This window comes from Mauremys mutica, chromosome 9 (genome assembly GCF_020497125.1).
Source record: "Mauremys mutica isolate MM-2020 ecotype Southern chromosome 9, ASM2049712v1, whole genome shotgun sequence".
In the NCBI taxonomy this organism is placed as follows: Eukaryota; Metazoa; Chordata; order Testudines; family Geoemydidae; genus Mauremys; species Mauremys mutica.
The window spans coordinates 64755441-64780599 of record NC_059080.1 but is presented as its reverse complement, the minus strand read 5'-3'; the positions used below and the strand labels follow the sequence as shown (position 1 = coordinate 64780599).

Sequence of the window (25159 nt, the reverse complement as noted above, 5' to 3'; positions counted from 1 at the left end):
AGCCCTGAGATATCAATCTGGCATATTATACCAGCATGGAGTTCACTTTAAAGAAAAGAATTGTAAACTAGAACAGATGCTGGTGATGTTGAGTGTTAGGATATAGATATTCAGGCCTGTCTGCAAAGGCCTATACTTTAAGAATTTAGGTGTATTCTTATCACTTAGCTAGTTCTAGAGGTACAAAACAAGAATCAAAATCAGTCTGCCTGCTTATAGGCCTTCTCTCACTATGATAGTCTAAGGCCTTGTTCTTAGGCTAAGGTCTTTGGCTACGCAGCAGAGGCAGCCATAAGCTGGGAAACGAATGGTCACGTCCTCACCAGTCACACTGAAATAAGGCAGTTTGGGAATGTTAAAAAGGTGATCCAATCTTTCCAATCAGAGAAAGGGAAGAGCCTAGAAGATTTAAAGAAAACTTAGTTTGATAGCATCCTGTCTGGCAAGAACTCATTTATCAATAGCTGGGGTGTGAAATCCTCATTACTTTGTTGTTCTATCACTGTAGTCTCCATTTCTCTATTGTTTGTCTCTATCATCTCTATCTGGTTCTGTGATTGTTTGTCTGCTGTATAATAAATTTTGTTGGGTGTAAACCAATTAAGGTGGTGGGATATAATTGGTTAGATACTCATGTTACAATATGTTAGGAATGGTTAGTTAAATTTCAGTAAAACGATTGGTTAAGGTATAGCTAAGCAGAACTCAAGTTTTACTATATAGTCTGTGGTCAATCAGGAAGTGAAGGGGGGAAATGGGAACAGGGAATGGGGGTGGGGGAATTGGAATCATGTTTTGCTAAGGGGGGAGAATGGGAACAAGGAATAGGAACAGGAACACAGGCAAGGCTCTGTGCTGTCAGAGCTGGGAAGAGGGACACTAAGGAAGGAAATTGGGATCATTGCTTGCTGGAAGTTCACCCCAATAAACATCAAATTGTTTGTACCTTTGGACTTGGGGTATTGTTGCTGTCTGTTAATGCCAGAAGGACCAGGGAAGTGAGTGGGTGAAGGAATAACATTGAGTGAGGTCTTTGAAGTAATGCTGCATACAAGAATGAAAAGGGCTTTCTTTTTCATGCTGGAACAGCATGCTCGTTACTAGCCAGAGCTTGCTGGCCTGTGATTTCTGGAGACACCTGCACTATCTCACATTGCTGTGCATAGGAAGCAACAGTATTCTCCCTCATTTGCCTGAGACAAAAATATGTGGACTCTCTGCTTTATATGCAATTATCTAATTGTGACTGTCTATGTGTGAGCAACAAATGCTGTAGAACAGAGTATTGATCCTGAGGTTGAAAGATGCAGTACATCTGATGTGTTAGACTATGATAGTGAAGATCCTCTATAAAAAAAATTTCATTGAACTCTATCCTCATACTGACTAAGGAGGTGCAAACTAATCTGGAATGATTTCCTACTGATGAAGAATACATCATTTCACTTACCCCAAATGGGCAACACTTGGTGGCACACAAAAAAAAACCCCAGCGTTGACAAAAAAGAAACTACAAGTGAAGTTGGAAAGCAATGAGCTTGCAACATGGTGCTTTCAAGCAGGAGTATAATAGTTGGGACATAGGTTGGAGCTTGAATGTGGGAGACAGTTCATGGAAAAGGTAAAGATGACCTACATCTCAACTGTGCATGGGAAAGAATGTGGTTTTGTATATCAGTATCAAGTGAGAGTTCATCTTGTCATTACATACCGCAGTAGGCTAAACAGAGCAACGTCCATTCAGTATTCCCAGCTAGAGAGGTCAGTCTTTCATTTTCTATGGCATATGGGGGAGGTATAGCTCAGTGGTTTGAGCATTGGCCTGCTAAACCCAGGATTGTGAGCTCAATCCCTGAGGGGGCCATTTAGGGAACTGGGGTAAAAATCTGTCTGGGGATTGGTCCTGCTTTGAGCAGGGGGTTGGACTAGATGACCTTCTGAAGTCCCTAATCTTCTATGACATATGTAGAAGTTTTCCTCTCCTAAGTTATTACTTCTCTTTCATTATAGCACCCAAAATGTGCTAGGTACTGTTCAAATACAGGAACACTCAGTCCCTGCTCTGAAGGATGAGGGAAGAAATGTAGCTCATCAATAGCAGGGGGAAAGTTTTGGTAAAAATGCATCTTTTCATTACTCACCTCCAAGTTAAAGTCATTACTGGTGTATCGGCCATTCAGCTCTGAGCACTTGATCCTGAACTTTCTATCAAAGATGTTGAAAGTGTGCCAATTGCGATATCGAACCTGTCGAAGCACCAGTTCATAGTTTCTCATTGTGTCCACACCTGAAGCAGTAACACAACATGAATAAATACCAAAAGATGCTTAAGAGGCAAGCATTGCAGAAACCTTTTTGTGTTTACTACAAGAGTACTGAACAGGGAAATCACATGTTCTAAATAATAAAACGAAGTGGATAGAACAATCTGAATTTGTCAAAGATTCCAGTTCATATCAAGTTAAGTGAGCAATGTTAGGACTTCAGGAACTGTAACAAAAAAAACCCCCTTATTTTCATACTAGAGAAAAAATATGCAGACGTGACTCTAATAATTTAGTTACTTCAAAAATTACAGTATAGCCTTCAGTGGGTCAGGAACTGATCAGCACTTGTGTGAGAACACTAAGGAACCCCCTCACGGACATATGCCATATAAGGGCTTGTCAAAGGGAGAATATGTTCTGTGTCCCCATATGCTCCTGGGGGTTCACATCACCAACTGGGAGTATAAAAGGTGGGGCTATGGCCATGCTGACTCCTACAAGATGAACCAGCTACCCGGTGGAGCAGGTTTCCATCTGGGAGCTGAGATGGAATTGTGCTTTTTTGAGGCACAATCCCTTATTGAGCGTCCTCTGGATAGTGTGGCTCAGGTCTGCTCTGTCCCTAACACAGAGTGGTACCTTCAAGGCAAAAACCTAGCCCTTTCCTTTTAAGAATGTAATTAAAATGTAAATGGCTCATTTGCATACCATAGACAGAATACCCTGCTGTGGAGTTGGTGGCATCTAGATGTTTTCCTTGAAGCTCCTTACGATCCAGTTCTAAACACTCCTGTCTAGGATCTAGTTCCACACCAATGACCAAAATGTCACAGAAATCCAGGTTGTGAACCATTTCCTCTAACACAACTGGCTTATGGACTGTAAACACAAGGAATAGACCATACAGAAATAAGAAACAAAATCTGAGAAAAAAACGTCACAAAACAGATTTATACTCTAACCTGGTTTGCACCGTGTTGTCAGTTTCCAAAGGGAATGGCTGAATAGTTCTAAGCATGTATTAAACATTGACGATTGACTACAGCATGCAAGTCAAAAGCAAGAAATCTCCGATACTCAGATGTGATTATCAGGGGCATATAAGTACTTAGATGAAACCAAAATATAGCAAACCATAATATATGTCAGAAATATAACATTGAAACATGATTTTGGAAGTAAATTCACAGCTTAACAATTTTGCTTTTCAATACTGTATTGACATCAGCCTAGTACTACTTCATTCAGTACATGTGGCAAGGAGCTGTGAACATAAATCTTTTTTTCTGTGATTGCATGATTCTTTCAATTATTCTATGGCCCATAAAGAATTTAGCTTTAGAGAGGATGCTATACTAATCTATCCAAGAACTAGCATAGTCATAAACTGGAATATCGAATGATCACGCGTTTTCCCAGCTCAAAGTAATTGAGTTGTAAACTGACTGTCTTCCAGTGAGGAGTATAAAATCTATCCTGTCTCAGAAGAGAGAGTCAGATGCATATTTAATATTTTAATTCTCTGGTCCACTTGGCACAAAGCGGCTGGAACACTGGCTTAACTGGCTCCCTGTGGATACCCTTTGCATAATATAAATCGCTGGAATCACAGCAACTATCACCCCTCCTCAAGCTCCCAACTTAGAGGGCACTCCCAGGAGGAAGGGATTAAAGTCAGAAACACCCTATTCCCTGGCAATCTTCGGCTGCTGGAATAGCCGATGAGGGCTGTGGAGTAGCAAAATAACTAAAATGTACAAATGCAAAACCAATTAAAATCAATGACTTAAAACAAGGTTTCCTTCTTGTTGATTTAAATTACCATTAAATCAATCTGTCCTGTTTAGGACTAGATTTTCAATGGTAATTCAGTGCCTAAAGATGCAAATACATGCCTAGTGGGATTTTCAAAACCATTTATCCACTTAACTCCCAATGGGAGTTAGGCACCTAAGTACTTTTGAAAATCCCAATGATCACCTAAATACATTTAAAAATCAGGCCCTTAGACATTTTTACTCATAATGCACAGGGACATGAATGAAATATCATCAGAATTCCTAACATGCAAAATGAATGATCATCTCTTTTCTGAACAGGTATCCTTGTATGTATTACATTGCATGTAGTGGACACTATGCCCTCCAAAAGCCAGAAAGTATTCTAGATCAGATATAGTTTAAGGCAATTGCTAATTAGGATTGTTACAGAAAAAATGCTTTAGGGAACCAGTGCTCCTAAACCAGTATATTATTAGCAATTTCAGCTTTTCTGAGAGATGTAAAAATAGTTGCCTATTATTCTGGTCTGAGAAATGTACCTGAGGATGATTCCTAAAACATCTGGTTAATGACTTTTTAATTAAACTTCATAACAGCAGCCAAAGGAAGACTCTTTTTAAAACAATTTTTGGTGACGCTTTATTGATATTTCCTAATGTTTGCCTACCACTGAAAAGGTCAGGATATTTCATGTTAACTTTGTTGAGCACCTCTAATAAGAAGTAGGCTCTTCAAAAGCACAATGTAAAAAAAAAAATTCAATGGTTTAAAGAAACTACTTAATGAACATACACACAGTGTAAACTTGTGCCTGAGGATCTGTCTGTTTCAAAAAATGTTTGAAATACACATTAAAATAGTCTCAATCCTAGATTGTAAACTCTCTGGGGCAGAGACTGTCTGTGTTATTTCTGTGTACTGTATCTTGTACAATAAGGCCTTAACTCCTGCTTTGGGCAAATGTGGAAAACAAATGCACAAACCTCCATCATTTTCTTTAAAGTCCACAGAATGTTCCACTTTGGTGACTGTGCTGACAATTCTGATATCTGGTAACAGAGTCACTCCCCTTTCACTTTCAAATTGCGTAGCTGGTCTAGCAAAGTGGTCCATTCCACTTATTGTGATCTTGGGCTCATTGGCCTGAAACACCACTACATAGGCATCTATATCTGGGATGTTAATGCAGACATCTTCACCAAAACACCTGAAAAATATATAGTATTCTTTAATTGCATGGAATAGTTGTCAGGTGAAATTCTTCCCTTGCTAGAGGCATGCAGTATAAAGCAAGCTAGTTTGGCTACCGCACGCACTCTTTCTGTGCATGTTTCTGTCATCGCTCTCTTTTGCCCAATGCCCAAATAATTAATTTCTGTGCATATTTCTCCTGTTATTTAAGCTGCCTTTGCCCCCAGATAAGTCCATTTCATACTGTGATCCAGCAGTACATATGCACATCTTTCTGTACTCGTACTGCCACGTGTAAAACTTAGCAATGGTACTGAGAGTTCTAGGTTGCAAAGTCCACATGGGCCTATATACAAATGTTCACAATTACTGGAATTACCGTTGACTAGTTTAACACCTCAGTGGCACATGCAATCATTAGCAAGGTCAATGTGTAGGTAACATTTAGACACTTAATTAGCATTTAACAAAAAACAGTCAATGGTTAAAAATTAAAGTTAATTAGATAGCATTAGGGACCCACATTGATATAACAGTTATCTTGTAAAATGTGAATCAAGAACCTAACCATCCAATTAAATTGAATGCATCATGGGCTCAGCGCTGCATTTCCTGAACACCAACAACTCCCACTGAAGTCACTGTGTACAAGGAATGGAAGACTGGTCCTTTACCATGGAGAAATGTTATCATTGTTGCTTACGCTATACTGTGATAGTTGTATGATAATAGTAGGACACAGTAATTTCTACTTTGTCCAAGATGCCACAATTTTACAGTGATTGTGGCCCTATCACAATATAGGCAAAGGCTATTTCTAGCAGAGAGGCATTGCCCCTGTAGATGTACCCTCTATTCATTATAAAAGGCTGATTTAAAAGTTATGGCTTTTATGTCAGAAGAAACCTTAATCAATTGGACAAATGGGAATAAGTACTCTATTGACCTTCAACTGACATATAATATACACACAGACTCTTCAATATAGACCAAATGCTTCACAAATGGTACACAACTAAATTACATTTACAAGAAAGACACCATGAAAGCAAAACATAAGAAACCCACAAAGTAATTAAGTATAAAAGCAAATGCAACTCATGCCTTATGCTCGATAATTTAAAGGTATAGTTTATCAACATATTTTAATTCAAATTCTATTTTTTATATTTCCAAAGAAAAAAATAATTTATTAAAAATATAACTAATCTAATCAGTTTAACTGAATGTAACTTACTGGACTTTAGATGAGACTTTAAGACGCCGTACGCCCGCGGTAGGGAACTGTCTAGAGTTGATATAAGAGACCTTTTGGAGACCTTGATTTATATTCTCAATATCATCTCCTTCCATGACAAGGACTGACTGGGAAGGGTTGAAGTGATACTGGGGAAAATGTATATAATTAGTATTTAGGGTAACAGGTAGATAATACACTTCTAAGGAATTATTTAGAGAGACTGGCTAAAATCTAATAATTTAAGAAACAAATGCTGTGAGTAGTCAATATTAATTCTGTACATATAGCGCTTTTAGGAACAAATACCCACCAGATGCTCATCTATCACACATCCTAGTAATTGTTATTGCTATAGTTAACCGTATAGTAAGTTAGGAGCTAGTTGAACTACTGTGAATCTACACTATTTACCCAGCTGCTCATATTTTTGAAATTCAACTTTTCATAAATGCATCATCTTATTATTACAGGATATGCTAGGAAAAATATTGCTGGTAGAAAATAATTGACTTTAATAAGAGTTATGCAAGAAGCAAATTTGTCCTGCCTTGTTTTTATTTCCTCTGTGTATTTTTATTCCAGTCCATCTTTGAGATATTTTTCCACGAGTGAACAAAGCAATTAAACTTTCCTTACCACAACCCCAGCAATGACAGTCACAACCAAAGGGATTCTCCTCCCTCTGTCTCATGATCACTGGAGGGATCACTATCTAAACTGGGGCTTCCTCCTGCATAGAACCAGCTGCTCATCTGAACTGATAAGTCTTACTAGAGAATCATCGGTTGTCTTTGTAGCTGTGCTAACCTTTCCAAAGCTCATAAGACTGAAAACAAAAATGTAGCAGCCTGCTGACAGAGGCCAGCCTATCTATGTGAATTGTAAATGCTGATTGGTTTTATCACCATCAAGACCGAAAGGCTTGTTTACACGATGGGGTAGTGCACACTGCAGGGGTGTGATTTCTAAAGCACACTAATGCATTACACATTAATTGGTTCATGTAGCTCCCACCCATGTGCACTAAATCTTCCTGACTGTGCTTTAATGTCATGCTGTGTGAAACAGTACGATAGTAAAGCACACTAGGCAACCTGTGATGTGCAGCAGCAGGGTCTACACGGACCAATTAAGGTGTAACACATCAGTGCACTGTGGAAGTCACACCCCTGGAGTGTCCACTTCCCCACTGTCTAGACAAGCCCTAATTCTGAGCTTCATTTAGATACAAATAAGTTTGTTTTCTACCTTTTTTGTTTGTTTGGTGTACGTGTGAGAGAGTGAGAGTTTGTTGTTAATTTCCTTCTGAAAGATGTCTGTTAATCAGGTCAATGAGCCATCTGTGCTGCACAGAAAACCAGATCAACTTTCTGAGTTTACATCCTCCTGCTTAGGCGCCATAAAACATAAGGAAACTAATACCAAATGCACTTTCATTCCATGCAGTTGTTTCCTGAGGCTGACTGTTGATTATGGGAACATTTTATATTATATTTTATAGTTTACGTCACACAAACATCTACGTTTAAAAAAAAGGTTTAGAAAAAAGATGAAGATTAAATAACATGTGCACATGAGTGGGGCAGGGCAAGCTTTGAGCTGAGTAGGACAGGGAGACCTAGGTTCAAACCTTGTGAATAACATCATGAACAATTTAAGAGGTTTTCTGCAGAAGAATGTAATAACACTACACGTGATCATGCATATCACTCTTTTTACCTGTAAACTAGCAACAGCAAAGAATGACATTAGCAAGGGGAGACTCAAGCTAGCTAGTTAACTTAATGGCTCAGGTGCAAGAACTCTGGAATGCTGCCAAAGGGAGTGGAAGAAAATCCTAGCCCTAGTCTACACTACAGAGTTAGGTCGACATAAGGCAGCATATGTTGACCTAATTATGGAGGTGTCTACACTACAATGTTTCTCCCGCTGCTTTAACTTGCCTGCTATGCCAATCTAATAGATCCACGTCAACCTAAGTGGCCTCCGTGAGCTGTCCCACAATGCCCTACCATGACTGCTCTAGTCACTGTTTTGAACTCCGCTGCTCTGCAGCCAGGTACACAGGTGCACGCCCCTCCCCTTTTAAGGCCCTGGGAATTTTTGAAATTGCTCTATTTACTTGGCGGAGAGCTAACATAACAACTGCTGAGCTGACCATGCTGGCTCCATGCAGCACTGGAGGTGCTGGATCTACTGGGTGCAGGCATAGCTCTGATCCAGTCATAGGAACTTTGACATCTATGGCCAGAACTCTCGGGGCATGGAGGAGAAGAGCTACAATAGGGATACACAGCAGTGCCATGTAAAAATCAAGGAGTTGCACCGGGCATACCAGAAGGCAAATAGTCATCTGGTGTGGAGATGCAGACATGCCACTTCTACAGGTAGCTGCATGCCATCCTCGGTGCCTACTCCACCTCCACCACCAAGTGCCCAGTGGATACTTTGCAGGACCTAGAGTCACAGGCCACCAGAGTGAACCTGGAAGATGAGGTGCTGAACAAGGAAGAGGAGGAGGACGGGCAATACTGGGATCCGCTGTAGTGGCAAGCCAGGATCTCGTTTTGACTCCTGAGCAGTTAAGCCACTCCCAGAAGTCCAGCACCGGAGAGCCTGAGGCAAGGGAAGGAACCTCTGGTAAGTACTCAGTTTGCTTCAATATTGCAGGGCAACATCTGCTCATGTACTATTTTTTTTAATCAGACTAGAAGAGGTAGTGAAATAACCAATAGAGGTAGAGTCGCTATCTGCTTCTTATTCCCCTGTGCAGCTAGGCAGAGGAGACCCTGCCAAACAGTTTGTTTATGTGCACTGGGATATCCTGTGACTTCTCCATAGAGATATTTAGGAAACTTTCCTGGAGGTAGTCTGCAATCCTCTGCCAAAGTTTTTTGGGAGGGCTGCCTTGTTTCTTCCCCTGCAGTAGGATAACTTGCAGCTTTCTGTACAAGCCTATGTTCCTAAAGATGCGCGCATCATGCACCTTCCCTGACCAGTTCATATTGATGTCAGTGAAACAAACCTGGTGATCCACCAGTGCTTGCAATACTGTAGAAAAGTAGCCCTTTCTGTTGATGTATTCCGTCGCAAGGTGGTCTGGTATCAAAATAGGGGTGTGTGCGCCATCTATTGCCCCACCGCAGTTCAGCAACCCCATTGCTGCAAAACCATCCACTATTTCCTGTACATTGCCCTGAGCCACAGTCCTTTGTAGCAGGACACGATTAATGGCCCTGTATACTTGCGTCACAGCAACCTCCATGGTGGATTTCCCAACTCCAAACTGATTCCCCACTGACCAGCAGCAGTCTGAAATTGCAAGCTTCCACACAATAATCGCCACTCACTTCTCCATTGTGAGATCAGCTCCCATTCTGGTGTCGCTGCACCAGAGGGCTGGGGTGAGCTCCGCACACAGTTCCAGGAAGGTGGCCTTGCACATCCAAAAGTTCTGCAGCCACTGCTTTTCATCCCATACCTGCATAACGATGCAATCCCACCACTCAGTGCTTGTTTCTCGGGCCCAGAACAGACTGTCCACCGTGTGCAGCTGCTCCGTGAATGGCAACAGCAATCTTCAATTGTTTCTCTCCCTGACACACAGCAAGGCAGACACCAAGGCATCATCATCAGACTCACAGCTCAGGAAATACTGCTGGATCAGGTGTGTTGTGTTTGTGACGCTCAGCACAATACTGAAGAGCAGTGCAGGATCCATGATTTCTGACAGAGATGGTGGGCATGCACTTTACCACAGCTGTTGAAAAGTGGTACAAACGTACTAGAATGCCCATGGAATGGAGAAAACCTAATCAGGAGATGCTGAACCTGCCCCCATGAGGCATTACAAACCCTTCCCAAAACACCCTGTGGTAGATTGTGGTGAGTTGCACAGTGGGCTGGCTATCCACAGTGCACTGCTCTCTGTGTCAATGCAAGAGCTGCTACTGTGGATGCACTCCACCAACACAAGGAGGTAGTGTGGATGTGCAACAGTGGTTTAATTATAGCGGCAGCTGTACGTTGACATAACTTAAGTTGTCTTAACTTTGTAGTGTAGACAAGCCCCTAGTCTGGGCTGTTTATATCTCACTCTTGGAGAGTGTAGAGAGGAGAGAGATCAGTTAAAAATAGCATAGACAGTGTCTGCAAGATTTGTCTGCAAGTGTCTGTTGTGTGTATATGAAAATTAGATCGTGGAAGAAGCAAGAAGATAAAAATTGCAACATAAGCAATCTTGTAACAGTATTAAACTGTTCTTTCCTAGATAAATATAAAGAAACCAAAGAGACCAACTGACAATCCTACTGACTTTTAACATTAGCTAATGTCCTTTTCCTTCAGGCGGTGGTAGGGTTCAAATATCCATATTGTACATATCCATCGGCAGTCACATACAATATCTGATGTCAGGTGTGTTTATTTTGGGACAATGGACACTATCTTCCTTTCTTAATTTGCAACCCAAGGTCAGGTGCCAACTGTGCCTCTTATCTGTTCCTCTCCCTCTTGGCCCAACTAGGAAACCCTGCCTGGAGTATCTCCGACTGCTTTTTTCCATTTTTGCCTCCTGCTGTCAACTCTGACTGCCAGACTGGCTGGAGAGGTAAAAATGGAAGAAGAACCTTTAAAGAAACACCATGCCACTGTTGTAATTCTGAAATTGAAAACGTTTTGAAGTTCAGTGTGGGAAGGAGAAAAAAATTCCCTCAGCTTCATTTTTCCTCCACCCACTGCTGGTTCATAGAGAGAACCATTCACCCATGCTGGAGCAGCAGTGGGAGGCAAAACTGAAGAGAGTATTTTTCACCCACACCTGAAACCACAAGCTACTATAATAATGTCAATTTCAAAATGACAACGGGCTGCTACAACTGAGTATGTTTTTAATCAGCATGAGCCAAGTATAAGCTGACTTATGACATACAAATTCCAGCATACATTTACTGGTATATATTTGCGAGGAAACAGGATTTTCTAGTAAACAGCCTTATATTACATTCATAATCTTAATTTGTAAAGGGCATTGCTAAGAAACATGTCATTATAATTTACTGAATTGCTGGGATGGAAGTCCTATGAAATCATTAACATTCTCACTATAATAAATAAAACATGAAAACAGAGTAATTTGGGGGCTCTTTGTTCAGTATTTAAAGGCTAGTACCACAAAAAAAAAGGTTTCATGCAATATGTTTTACCCAAGAAAGAAAGAGGTGGTGAAATAGAGCCATCCAATACTGACATTTATGAGGGTTAAATTAGAACAAGGTGAATAACTGGGGTTTTTTTACGTCTCTGGAAGTTCCAGGGGGAAAAAATGGTTTGACCCAAACCGAAACCAAATTTTTCAGTATTTTCAGCAAATCAAAAAAGTTGACAAATTTGGGTTAAATGAAACAAAATATTTCATATCTGTGTATTTTTAATAAAAGCAAAGGAAAATGAAGGGCTAGATTTAAAAAAAAATACTGGAGGAGGTGGTGGTGGTGGAGGTAGTGGTGTTCTAATTTATATAAAATGCTTGAATGTTTTTGGTCCAAAGAAAGTGAGAATGAGGACACTCACCTGGAATGTGGGACACCCAAACTCAAGTCCCTGATCCTGTGCCTACTTAATTATGTATACAACAGGAAAGACAGAGAGTGCCACCCCAGAATAGCCAGTAGCCTAGTGGTTAGGGGCACTCACCTAAGAGGTGGGAGGCCAGCATTCAAGGTTACTGGGTATAAGGGGCTATGATTACTTCTCTTCTGGTAATTTTGTGATTGGCATCTAAATTCCCTTGTCAATCTAGGGTCCCCCTCCAAAAAAATGTGTTTTGTTGGAAACTATTCAGCAAATTTCTATCAAATTTATGAATAGCTTCAGCCAACCTAAAACTTTATTTTTCAGTGAATAAATTATTTGTCCAAAAACGTTAATCAAACTCAAGTTTAGACAGTGAAACAATCTTACCTTTACCACATAAAGCTAACTCCTGCTGCTGTTACTCATGTTGAGTATTACCTACTCTCATAAGTAAAGGTTGAAGAATCTGGTCCTAAACTTGCACATGCAACTTAAATTTTGCCCTCCTGTCTGCAGATACCATAAATCAAGAGTACAACATAACCTCTTGCCTAGATTCACATGTGTATCCTCTTGCAGCTCTGTGTATTACTTAGTATATGCCAGATTTGGCATATGCCAGAGCCCACACACGTAATTTCCCTGAAAAATACACAGTAAATAGTACCTTCACAACATTCTCTAGATTAAAATATAACAACACAGAGTAACAATGACAATTTATTACCAGGTGGAGGCCACATAAATATGCAGCTAAATTACCTCCCTAGTTAGTTGTTTAATTCTCTATTCTGTTGCAAAGGAAGGTTGTACCGTGATGATCTATACTGCTAAAATAGCTCAATATTAGTGAACTGGCTGAATCCCAAAAATATGCCAAAGCAAGATTGTGTTGCTGATTAAAAAGAAAATGTATGGTACTTGGGAACTGACAAATTGGTTAAAATATGCAGTTTAGAGAGGAGTATTTGTTATCTAATAAATTTCTCAGTAACTTAGAACTGTTCTGGAATATTCTGACAAATTTGTGTAAGTACAAATGGATGAAAATTACATTCAAGATGCTACATATGCATATCCAAGAAAGTAGAGAAAACTATGAGTGAAGTCCTGGCCCCACTGAAGTCCTAGAAATTTTGCCATTGACTTCAATGGGGCCAGGAGTTTGTCCTATATTGTATTACTTTAATAATGTGATTATGTCATTAAAGACCATAAGATAATTCATATGTACAAACACAGTTAAAGTTGCACATGCAAATTTAATCTTTGCATTTCCTGACTTTTGCATGTTTAATTGTCCCATCTTAATGTCCTATTAATGTAGTTTGCCTTGTGAAATATATGTTGAATCTAATGGCACTAACACACACAGCCCAGTTTGCTGAATTGCAACCAGATGAAATGATATTTCACTTATGTTTTCTGTTGCTTTAAAGCTATTTCAGATCAAAATTCAATAAAATACAACAGTCTGCAGAAGCATGCCTATTTTTGTAAAGAGTACCAAAACAGGGCTTTGACAGCATGACCTGGAAATTCTTAGGGCCTGTGAAAGACCTGCGGCACCTTACTTTCTAAATGTGTTTTGTTGAAATAATGGAAATATTTTTCTTTGCAGTATCACAGCTCCTCTCCTGTTATGCTTTTTCTTTGCATGACTTTATGGGAAATTATATTGCTTCTAGGAGTGCATTTGTACTGTGCCTTGGGCTCTCCACTTCATAAATCAGTTCTAAATTTTATCAAAGATGATGTCAGTTCATCCCTCACCTTTATTCCTTGGCCAAGACTCTCAAGAGAATTAATATCCAGACCTTCCTTGCAGGCTTGCAAACAGGAAATCACTTTCTGACTCTCAATTTTCCCTGGCCGGATAGTGAGGCTGGCAAGGCTGCCATGGAAATACTGAGCAAATCTGGGCTTAGCGACTTCCCCTCCTAGAAGAAACAGAATGCAAAATTATTCTGTTGATAATACCCAAATACAGATATTCTAATAACTCAGTTTACAATATTGTAACATACAAATATAGGTTTGATATCCAATTTAGTGAAATGCTATTAAACTCCTGCAATCTCAGTTACTACGATCAAGTGAACGGAATCCCAACTAGAATATGCTTTATGCATTGTTGTGATGGCATCCAGCAACACCACTATAATTAAGGTTTTGTCAGTATTTCCATTATTGTAAACTGCTATTTTCAGGGGTTTCAAAAATGTATTTGTTGAAACATAGCACACAAAATCCCTGCCCAGGAATGTATTGTTACTTCAGAATATGCGAATAAACAGCTATTTGACTTTTTTTTTAATTTAAACAGGATGCAAACAAGCTAAACGAAATATTACATTTTTATGAGATTTTGTACACCATTTTGTGCTTGCACAGACTAAATATGGGTTTCAATGTATTCGTACATATATTTATTTGTCCTTTTCCTAAACACGTGTCCATCACAACATTCTCTGGCAGCATGTGCATTTCTTGAAAAAAAAACAATGCAACTTTATACAATGTTAATTAAAAGTAGACTCCATCCAGAAATTTTGCTTAGCTATAAATTAACTAAATTCACTAAAATAAGACAGGAGATCTACATTACTCACTTCACCTCTCTACAAAGGAAAAAGGACTGTAAGCTGTCTAAACTCCTACCTGCTACATGGGGCCACAACCGTGGTACCCCTAACCCACCCAGCAATATCGTCAATCTATCCAACCACACACTCAGCCCAGAAGAAACGTCTGACCTATCTCGGGGACTCTCTTTCTGCCCTGCCACCCCCACCAAGATGATACAGTTCTGCGGCGATCTGGAAGCCTACTTTCGCCATCTCCGACTCAAAGAATACTTTCAGGACAACACTGAACAGCGCACTGATACACAGTTACCCTCCCACCAACAGCACAAAAAGAAGAACTCCACATGGACTCCTCCTGAGGGTCGAAATGACAGTCTGGACCTATACATTGAATGCTTCCGCCGACGTGCACAGGCAGAAATTGTGGAAAAACAACATCGCTTGCCTCATAACCTAAGTCGTGCAGAACGCAATGCCATCCACAGCCTCAGAAACCATCCTGACATTATAATCAAAGAGGCTGATAAAGGAGGTGCTGTTGTCATCATGAACAGGTCTGACTACCAAAAGGAGGCCGCCAGACAACTCTCCAACACCAAATTCTACAGGCCACTTCCCTCAGATCCCACTGAGGAATACACTAAGAAACTGCACCATCTACTCAGGACACTCCCTACACCAACACCGGAACAAATCAACATACCCTTAGAGCCCCGACCAAGGCTATTCTATCTACTGCCCAAAATCCACAAACCTGGAAATCCTGGACGCCCCATCATCTCGGGCATTGGAACTCTCACTGAAGGACTGTCTGGATATGTGGACTCTCTACTCAGACCCTATGCCACCAGCACTCCCAGCTATCTCTGTGACACGACTGATTTCCTGAGGAAACTACAATGCATTGGTGACCTTCCAGAAAACACCATCCTGGCCACCATGGATGTAGAGGCTCTCTACACTAAATCCCATACGCTGATGGAATACAAGCTGTCAGAAACAGTATCCCTGATGATGCCACAGCACAACTGGTTGCTGAGCTCTGTGCCTTTATCCTCACACACAACTATTTCAAATTTGATGACAATATATATCTCCAGATCAGTGGCACCGCTATGGGCACCCGCATGGCCCCACAATATGCCAATATTTTTATGGCTGACCTGGAACAATGCTTCCTCAGCTCCCGTCCACTCACGCCCCTTCTCTACCTACGCTACATTGATGACATCTTCATCATCTGGACCCATGGGAAGGAGACTCTGGAAAAATTCCACCACGATTTCAACAGCTTCCACCCCACCATCAACCTCAGCCTGGACCAATCTACACGGGAGGTCCACTTCCTAGACCAGGGGTCGGCAACCGGTGGCTCGCGGCTCGCCAGGGTAAGCACCCTGGCGGGCCGGCTCGGTTTGTTTATCTGCCGCGTCAGCAAGTTCAGCCGATCGCGGCTCCCACTGGCCGCGGTTCGCGGTCCCAGGCCAATGCGGGATGCAGGAAGCCACGGCCAGAACATCCCTCGGCTCGCGCCGCTTCCAGCCTCCTGCATTGGCCTGGGACCGCGAACCGCGGCCAGTGGGAGCCGCGATCAGCCGAACTTGCCGACGCAGCAGATAAACAAACCGGGCCGGCCCGCCAGGGTGCTTACCCTGGCGAGCCGCGAGCCACCGGTTGCCGACCCCTGTCCTAGACACTACGGTGCAAATAATTGATGGTCACATTAACACCACCCTATACCGAAAACCTACCGACCTCTATGCCTACCTTCATGCCTCCAGCTTCCATCCCGGGCACACCACAAGATCCATTGTCTACAGCCAAGCACTGAGGTACAACCGCATCTGCTCTAACCCCACAGACAGAGACCAACACCTACAAAATCTCCACCAAGCATTCTCAAAGCTACAGTACCTGCACGAGGAAATAAGGAAACAGATCAACAGAGCCAGACGTGTACCCAGAAGCCTCCTACTGCAAGACAAACCCAAGAAAGAAACCAACAGGACTCCATTGGCCATCACATACAGTCCCCAGCAAAAACCCCTCCAGCGCATCATCAGGGATCTACAACCCATCCTGGACAATGATCCCACACTTTCACAGGCCTTGGGTGGCAGGCCAGTCCTCGCCCACAGACAACCTGCCAACCTGAAGCATATTCTCACCAGTAACTACACACACCGCACCATAGTAACTCTAACTCAGGAACCAATCCATGCAACAAACCTCGATGCCAACTCTGCCCGCATATCTACACCAGCGACACCATCACAGGACCTAACCAGATCAGCCACACCATCACCGGTTCATTCACCTGCACGTCCACCAACGTTATATATGCCATCATATGCCAGCAATGCCCCTCTGCTATGTACATCGGCCAAACTGGACAGTCTCTAAGGAAAAGGATAAATGGACACAAATCAGATATTAGGAATGGCAATATACAAAAACCTGTAGGAGAACACTTCAACCTCCCTGGCCACACAATAGCAGATCTTAAGGTGGCCATCCTGCAGCAAAAAAACTTCAGGACCAGACTTCAAAGAGAAACTGCTGAGCTCCAGTTCATCTGCAAATTTGACACCATCAGCTCAGGATTAAACAAAGACTGTGAATGGCTTGCCAACTACAGAACCAGTTTCTCCTCTCTTGGTTTTCACTCAACTGCTAGAACAGGGCCTCATCCTCCCTGATTGAACTAACCTCGTTATCTCTAGCTTGCTTCTTGCTTGCATATATAAACCTGCCCCTGGAAATTTCCACTACTTGCATCCGAAGAAGTGGGTATTCACCCACGAAAGCTCATGCTGCAAAATGTCTGTTAGTCTATAAGGTGCCACAGGATTCTTTGCTGCTTCTATAAATTAACATAAGCACTGCCTGACCTCATCCCCTCAGGCAAATCCTAAAGAAAAGATAGGGCTATCACTGTATCCTGGAAATCAACAAGACTTGGCCTCTTGAGAACTAACATGAGAAGTGAATTCCAAAGTTGAGGTCCTTCCTTTGTGTATATCCCACCTCTAGCCTCCAAACATGCTTACTATCACTAGATTTGATTGAGTTGGCTAACCATGAACATGAGGAAATGAACAGAGGAAAAAGAGGCAGTTTCTCCAAATTCAAATCCTACAGGGCTTCAAACATCATGGATTGCCACCAGATGTGAACAGGAAGTCACAGATGCATTGGCATACTATAGCCAACTCATTAGGCAAACAGGCCACTTCACTCAAATGCATCATTTTTAGCAGTCAACAATAAATGTTAACATCCACTACTTGCAAACAACTGGAGTTACTGAGCTACTCCCCGCACTTTGTATAGATCTCCTTATTCTCTTCTGGGTACACTTATAGACATTGATGACTAAAGCCTGAGAACCCTCCTCCCCACTCTCTCTCAACACTGTACTCACTACAAAAAAACTAGTTATTTTTTTATATTATATATGAAAATACACATTGGAGTAATGGGGTGCGGGGAAGATTTTGTAGACATAGGTTTGGGATTGTTTCATTGCCCAGTCATGGAAGCAGACATCTCACAATGTACTCTTAGATGCTTTCCTCAGCCAAAAGGCATCACCCTTTGTCTTCTCTGATGGCATCGCATATCGCATCACTATTTATCTCAAAGAAAACTTCCCACAGTGAGAAAAAAATCAGCCTTTTTTCTCCAAGCTGTCCATCATGTAGAAAAGTTTCTCTGGATGGATTTTTGCAGAGTACAAGAAAATCTTCATTTTTTTCAACATCTATAGTTCAGGATTAGTTTCTACTGTACTTAGGCCTTTCAGTATTTACTGAGTTCATAACAACATTTGGAAAATAGTTAGTGTACCAAAAATACATTCAATTTTTTCCCAAAAATCTAGTAATAGCAACATCATTTTAAAGAACACCTACTATTATTTTAGCAGCTAAGTATTTATTTACAGTAAATATTTTTAAAATATAAATTATAGTAAATAAGAAAACATTGAATTGAATTAACATTCATTTTCCTTTTGTCAGGAATATCCGCAAACAGAATATAAAAGCAAACAAAATACCCTCCAAACTCTTCCCCCCAAAATTAGACAAGAGCTAAAAAAAAAAAAAATCCGCCTCAGATTGTGCTTTGAAGTTTTGCATGTTCAGGCTTTAGCAGACTCCCTAAGAGACTAAGCTTCACAGACGCAGGCCTCTGGCTAAAACCCCAACACTGATACTGGAGTTTTAAACTTCAGAAACCAATAGCAAGAGTTTGCCAACTGATCGGAATTGTTGTAACGTGATGCAGGATGAGAAGTACACAATTCAAGGATTTAAAGATTACAACCAATTCCTTAAATTGTATCAGGAAACAAACATGAAGTTAGGGCAATGGTTTCAGTGTAGGTGATCTCTGCTCACAGGGTCTCAGTAGGTAGTGTGACAGACCCAGACCAGTGGGGTACAGAAGTCTGGTAGAGGGTCTGGATGAGTAGTTTTCTGTTTCCTGAGTGACCAGAGCAAGGGTACCTTGAGTAATCAGGAACCTGCTAGAACTAATTAAGGCAGACAGGCTGATTAGAACACCTGCAGCCAATCATGGCAGGCTAATCAGGGCACCTGGGTTTAAAAAGGAGCTCACTTCAGTTTGTGGTGGGCATGTGAGGAGCTGGGAGCAAGAGGTGCAAGGAGCTGAGAGTGAGCGGGTGTGCTGCTGGAGGACTAAGGAGTACAAGCGTTATCAGACACCAGGAGGAAGGTCCTGTGGTGAGGATAAAGAGGGTGTTTGGAGGAGGCCATGGGGAAGTAGCCCAGGGAGTTGTAGCTGTCATGCAGCTGTTACAGGAGGCACTATAGACAGTTGCAGTCCACAGGGCCCTGGGCTGGAACCTGGAGTAGAGGGCGGGCCTGGGTTCCCCCAAACCTCCCAACTCCTGATCAGATACAGGAGGAGTTGACCCAGACTGTGGGTTCCACCAGAGGGGAAGATCACTGAGGTGAGCAAATCTGCCACTAAGCGCAAGACCCACCAATGTAGAGGAGGAACTTTGTCACAGTAGGCATTCATTCTACACTAGATGGAGTTTCTGGGGAGATTTCAAGGAAAGCCACGCCCACTAATTAGGGTGAACCACTGTAGTCTTGTCTGAAGGTGACAACACTAAAGATGATCATTGTGTGGTCAGTGTTATAGAGGGATGATTCAAGCATCTTGGCCAGGTTGTAGAGAATAGAGTGATGCACTGATTTCTTTGCTTCTTATTAGTCTGGGTTCAGGCCATTCACTTTGTAGTTGGTCACTATTGGTTTGCCAGCTTCCCAAGGATCAACCATACAGCTTCATAGTCCTGGCCAACACTGAAATGTGGACATTGAAGGGAAACAATAATGAACTTGCAGGACCAAGTGTGTGTGTGTGGGGGGGGGGGAATAAAGAGAAAGATGAAGAAGGCATGATAGAATAATATTTCCCATAATCTTTTCCCATTAGATTAGCTGGAATGTCTCACTGGGGTCCTTCCTTGATATTCCCTTACCCTGTCTGATACTCCCTAAGCATATATAAGGAAATACAGTAGTAACATCTACAATACAACTGAAGCTACATATTGTGATTGATTACAACATATCATTTGAAGAAGTCTTTATTGTGTCTTTTAAAATGACATACTTGACCATGGACCATACTGAATACACATAAAGAGAATATTATTGTGCCAAAAACCCATCTGTAAAATCCATTTAAACTGATTTACAAGAAAGAGCAGAATGACCATCTGAAGCTGTTATAATCTCTGAGGTATAAAATTCTTGTTTTAAAAATCAGCTGTCATGATGGGAATCAATGAACTTCCACAAACCTTATATGATTTGCCCATAACTATTAAAATAATTATTGTACTGCAAGTCTACAGTCAGCAAGTGCACGAATCTGACAGCCAGCCAGTGATTAGCTTCTAGAGGTGCAGGAAGGGTGAGAGGAGCATTTCCCCCTTTAACCTCTCCTTTTCCTCTATGCAGGAGCTGCTCGCAATGGCAGTGATTGCATGAGGCTATGATTATTGATGGAGCTAATCACCCCAAAAGGGGGACAGGGAAGGCCCAGCAAAAGAGGGGGTCATGCCTCCCCACTATGAACTGGCCAGCTGTGAAAGGAAGCTCATGTTTTCCCTGTGGGATGTAGCAATGGCTGTGCTCTGCCCTGAGTGCTGGGGAGTTTCAAGAGAGGATGAGAGTCTGCACAACTCCGCCCTCCCCTCATTTATAAAGGCATAAAACCAGGAAGCTGGTTTTCATGTAAGAAGCCATGACCATTTCCTAGAAATGGCCTATTAGAATGCTTGGTGGACGCAGAAATGCCAGAGGCACCAAAAATATCCGAAGCAAAATGCTCAGATACTACTCTGGTGCTTACACGCAATGATTTTGGTGTCTATACAAATATATAGCTATTTCAGATAGATCGTTTCTGGACTAGAACAAGCTGATTCACTGTAAACTATGATGATGGTATCAGGTGCTAGTACAGAAAGCCAGGAACTTTTAGAGTTATGGATAATGAGGCTTTAAAATGAGCTAGAAACATCATGAAACAAAAGTTCAGGATATGCCTTCTGACATAACTGACACCAACATCTGAGTGAAGAAGAGCTCTGTGTAAGCTCCAAAGCTTGTCGCTCACCACCAGAAGTTGGTCCAATAAAAGTTACCTCACCCACCTTGTCTCATCACAGTATAAATCAGCAAATTATGGCCACAAACCCCTAAGTCTGATAAGATTGTTCATTTAAGCTTTACATTACTGCAAAGGTAGAGAATTGTGTCCTTCCTGTTTGCTTTCATTTACAGAGGCATGCTGTTTCTTCATAGGGTGGGGTAACTTCCACTAGAATAAACAGGAATGATTGTACACGCATGCTTAGAAAGGAGACTGCATCTCATAGTTTGTTGAAATAGACCAATGAATAAGCCTTCCATATATTATTAAGCACTATTTAGCAGAGATGAAGAGAAAATGATGTACCTGTCATTCTTGTCCTCTCATGGTAAATACCAGTAATTTTAACTGACCACCATCACGGGTCTCATAGCACTTGGACATTCTGTAATATTTATAGCTTGATGTTTCAACAACTCAGACATCTTCTCAGACCAATGAGCCTATATCAACTTATTGTGCACTTCAACAGCCAGTAATTGCCACTGTCATGCAAAATGAACAAAATACACAGTAAAACAAGAACCAAAAACCAAAGCTTTTCCCAGTTCTGAAAGCAAAATTAACAAGATGGGTGAGTGCTGATCTGTTATAACTCTGTAATTTTCTGTTTTCCAAAGGTACAAAATAAGAGTTCCCCACTCTGTGAAGAATAAAAAGTGTCCCGTGTTCCTATAAAATATTGCTAACTGGTAACACATAAGAAACTTGTTGCAAATGGAATTTCCAATAGCAGTATAGAATCAGTATGTGATTATGGATAGTAATGGTAATAAGAACAAGCATTTTTATTTGAGAGCAGGATATTCTTCTTCTAAAGACACCTAACTCCTCTGGGGCTCATTCTGATCCAGTTTTATCCTTGTGTAACTCCATTTAACTTTGGTGCCTTTGTTCTTGATTATACTGGTACAATTTAGATCAGAATCAGACCTATTTACTTCAACAGACTTGTATCCAGTTACCTGATGACCAAATTTGGCCCATAATACCTAAAATAATCTCATGCTAAGAAACATCCTGTCAACATAAAATTTAAGGGTTAGGAGGGTGAGTTGCTTCCAGGAAAGTTCTCTGTCTGTGACCCTTTTAACCCAAATTTGAATTTCTGTTGAAGTGCTGAGTCCAAGCAATCTTTTGCATTTAGATGTATGGTACCCAAATGCATTAAACTGGAAATCTCCTGAATGATGATATATATCTAAGGCTAGCAGTAACCATGAAGAAAGGCAAAAGCTTTGGTGACAGAGGTCTGGTGATGAACCAGCTCACTTTCAATATAAGGAATTTTTAAACTTATATGCCATTGTGTGGCAGAAACTAAGACATTCTTCTTCTCTGGCACAGCATGTGCAAATTTCCATCCGTCAGAGCTGTCCTGGAGTGAGGCTATCTAATTGATCTAGATTACCTCAACCAATTTCAGTGTCAGAGGTTCCTCACAGTCAGGTTCTCCCAGCCACTTCACAGTTAAACTCCATCAGATATAGATATTCTCTTCTGAGAGTCTGTAGTAGTATCAAGGACTGAGAGAATAAGGGCACTATCTTCTCTGATAGAGTTTCAGTCAGTGTTCCAGCTGGAACCTCTACAGAGGGAGATGATGAATCAGATTCATGCCTCCATGCATGAATTCACCTAGGGAAATAGTTAAGGTGGGGTGCTGTATGTTGGGTTGCATGACAGCGAATAATAAAGGGAACTCTTGCAATTAGCTTCCATGCTGTCAGCCATGGAGTGCTCTTGATATATCTGCAATCCATGGAGGAGTGGAATAACTTTAGAGTGGCTCTGCTCATTCCTCAGAGAATGGTGATGGGCAACTCTCCAAGTGCTTTTAGTTTCAGAGTGTCACCCCTCTTCTTTAATGCGCATGTTCAGTTCAGTGAGGCAGCAGGGGGGTCATTATCTTTAATGTGCTGATGATACAACTGTGCATCACTTTATCAGCCCCAGATGGAGGCAATTACTTGCTTTCCCAACGTCTGGCGAAACAGATAGATGGATGAAGGCTATCTGGCATGAACTCAACTCATATAAAATAGAGGTGAGGCAATTGGCTATGAGAGACATCTGGAGAAACTGGCAAAGTCTATTATTGCTCCCTGTATTGAGCATGTCTGCTTGCTCACTGTCAGAGTGGGTTGCAATCTCAATTATGCCAGACACCTCCCAACTCCTGGATTCCCAGATAGCCAGAAGCGCTTTTTTCTATATTGAGACGTGTAAAAAAGTCTTACTTTCTCTGTTCTGGTCCAGATCTTGCCACAATCATCCATGCCTTTACTGCCTCAAGCTAGACCAGTGCACTGCAGGAATCTATGCCATCAAAACAGTTGATGCATTACTCGTGTGTGTCTGGAATAAGGCCAAAACCACTGACACAAATGATGTCTGGTGTTTCAACAGCAGAACACAATGTGGTGGAGGACCTTCGTATAACAAGCATTTTGGTAATGTGGACCCACCAGTAGGTGCTACTGAAAATGGAATCAGAGGGTCTGGGGAGAACTGAAGGTCCTTGAAGTCAAGACATATGAGCGGTTAAAATCTGGCTCATCATCAGTACAGGTAGGTCTCTAAACATATTTCAAGGAAGGTTCAATTGCTTTCCCTTGTGAATTAGAATCAAGTGACACGCTGTGAAGGTAAGAGCACTGATGTGTCCAGGCAGTTGTTTCAAGAGTATCAAAGTGCTACTTTCTCTATAAAAAGCCAAATTTGCACTAAAGTGCCAGCTTCCAATGCCTAGCCTCAGCCCTCAACCGAAATATTTGATTCAGCTAATCTCAAGGACCTTCTCTTTGGGGCTGCCATGGTAGCTCAGCAGCAGACGTACTGAAAGTATAAAGGAAGGCCAGACACAATGATAGGTTTTTGCCCGAGTTGATGGCTCAACACAACATCCAACTGAGTTGTGATTCTTTTGAGGTATTATAACTAGTGATCATGCTGTCAGTGTCAGGCATCTTCCAGGTTCATGGGGGCAGGGGGAAAGCTACAGCCAGACAGCAAATGTAAATAAAAAAGGAACTTGAATTGAAACTTATTTATGGGTCAACGGGCAAGACAAAACAACTTGCCTCATAAAAAAAAATAATAATAATGGTGAGTCAAAGAACTGATGCACCAGTGGAGCCCAGGCAAACTTTGTAATACTTTTTAGGGGGATTTTAAACAAAAAGGAAGTTAATAAAAAACAAATAAGACAACTTCAGCAGCTAGCTGATTGTTTGGGATGCTGAAACACCTGATGGGGAAAATGGAACAGTGTCAGCTGAGAAGAGCATCCAATCCTGTCCATGAAGAGAAAAGAAATAAGGAACGGCTATTTGTGGCCCTGACTGGGATGATTCTAGCAAATCTGGAGTCTGCTGCAAAGCTTTCTGATTGTGGATTGGAGTTTGATGTTTAATTCCATAGTGAGAGAACTAGCTGTTGAGTATTGTGTCAACAATGGGTGTATTTGTGAAGGGATTTAGGGAACTAATAGATAGAGGCTTCTACTAAACAGGAAGAGGCAGAACCTACAGTGTATCCCAAGAAGGGTCCCGATCTGATTCCCTAGCAGTTGAATTTATCACCTCAGATCTCTGTCAGCACAAACCATTGCATGCCATACCACTCTACACAAGAGCTAATTTAATGAACATTATACTACCAGTTCAACCTGTCCTTGGTGTGATGTTGGGGCCTTCATGACTTGAAGTCTGAAAGCAATATCCGAACTAGCCCTAGGTCCACAGAACACCTTAGGGCTACCTGCCATGAGCGATACAAATTTCAACCTGTCTATATGCCATATATGAGATCCACAGA

General features: G+C 41.5%; 1 protein-coding gene and 1 long non-coding RNA gene across 7 annotated transcripts in view; one reads left to right on the top strand and one right to left on the bottom strand.

The window, feature by feature from the left end:
- The window catches only part of CLSTN2 (calsyntenin 2), a 713200-nt gene that overhangs the window by 9193 nt on the left and 678848 nt on the right, over positions 1–25159 (bottom strand). For all 5 annotated transcript variants that reach the window (XM_045031410.1, XM_045031411.1, XM_045031412.1 and 2 more), the window contains 5 exons: positions 13827–13993; positions 6477–6625; positions 5032–5255; positions 2976–3146; positions 2142–2287 (listed from right to left, as the gene is read on the bottom strand). In XM_045031410.1, the coding sequence (XP_044887345.1) occupies positions 2142–2287; positions 2976–3146; positions 5032–5255; positions 6477–6625; positions 13827–13993 (857 nt within the window). The remainder of the gene's footprint in view (positions 1–2141; positions 2288–2975; positions 3147–5031; positions 5256–6476; positions 6626–13826; positions 13994–25159) is intronic.
- LOC123377988 overlaps positions 1–25159 on the top strand; it is a 72811-nt gene that overhangs the window by 12001 nt on the left and 35651 nt on the right. For both annotated transcript variants that reach the window (XR_006582413.1, XR_006582412.1), the window contains exon 3: positions 23750–23911. This is a non-coding gene — a long non-coding RNA (uncharacterized LOC123377988). The remainder of the gene's footprint in view (positions 1–23749; positions 23912–25159) is intronic.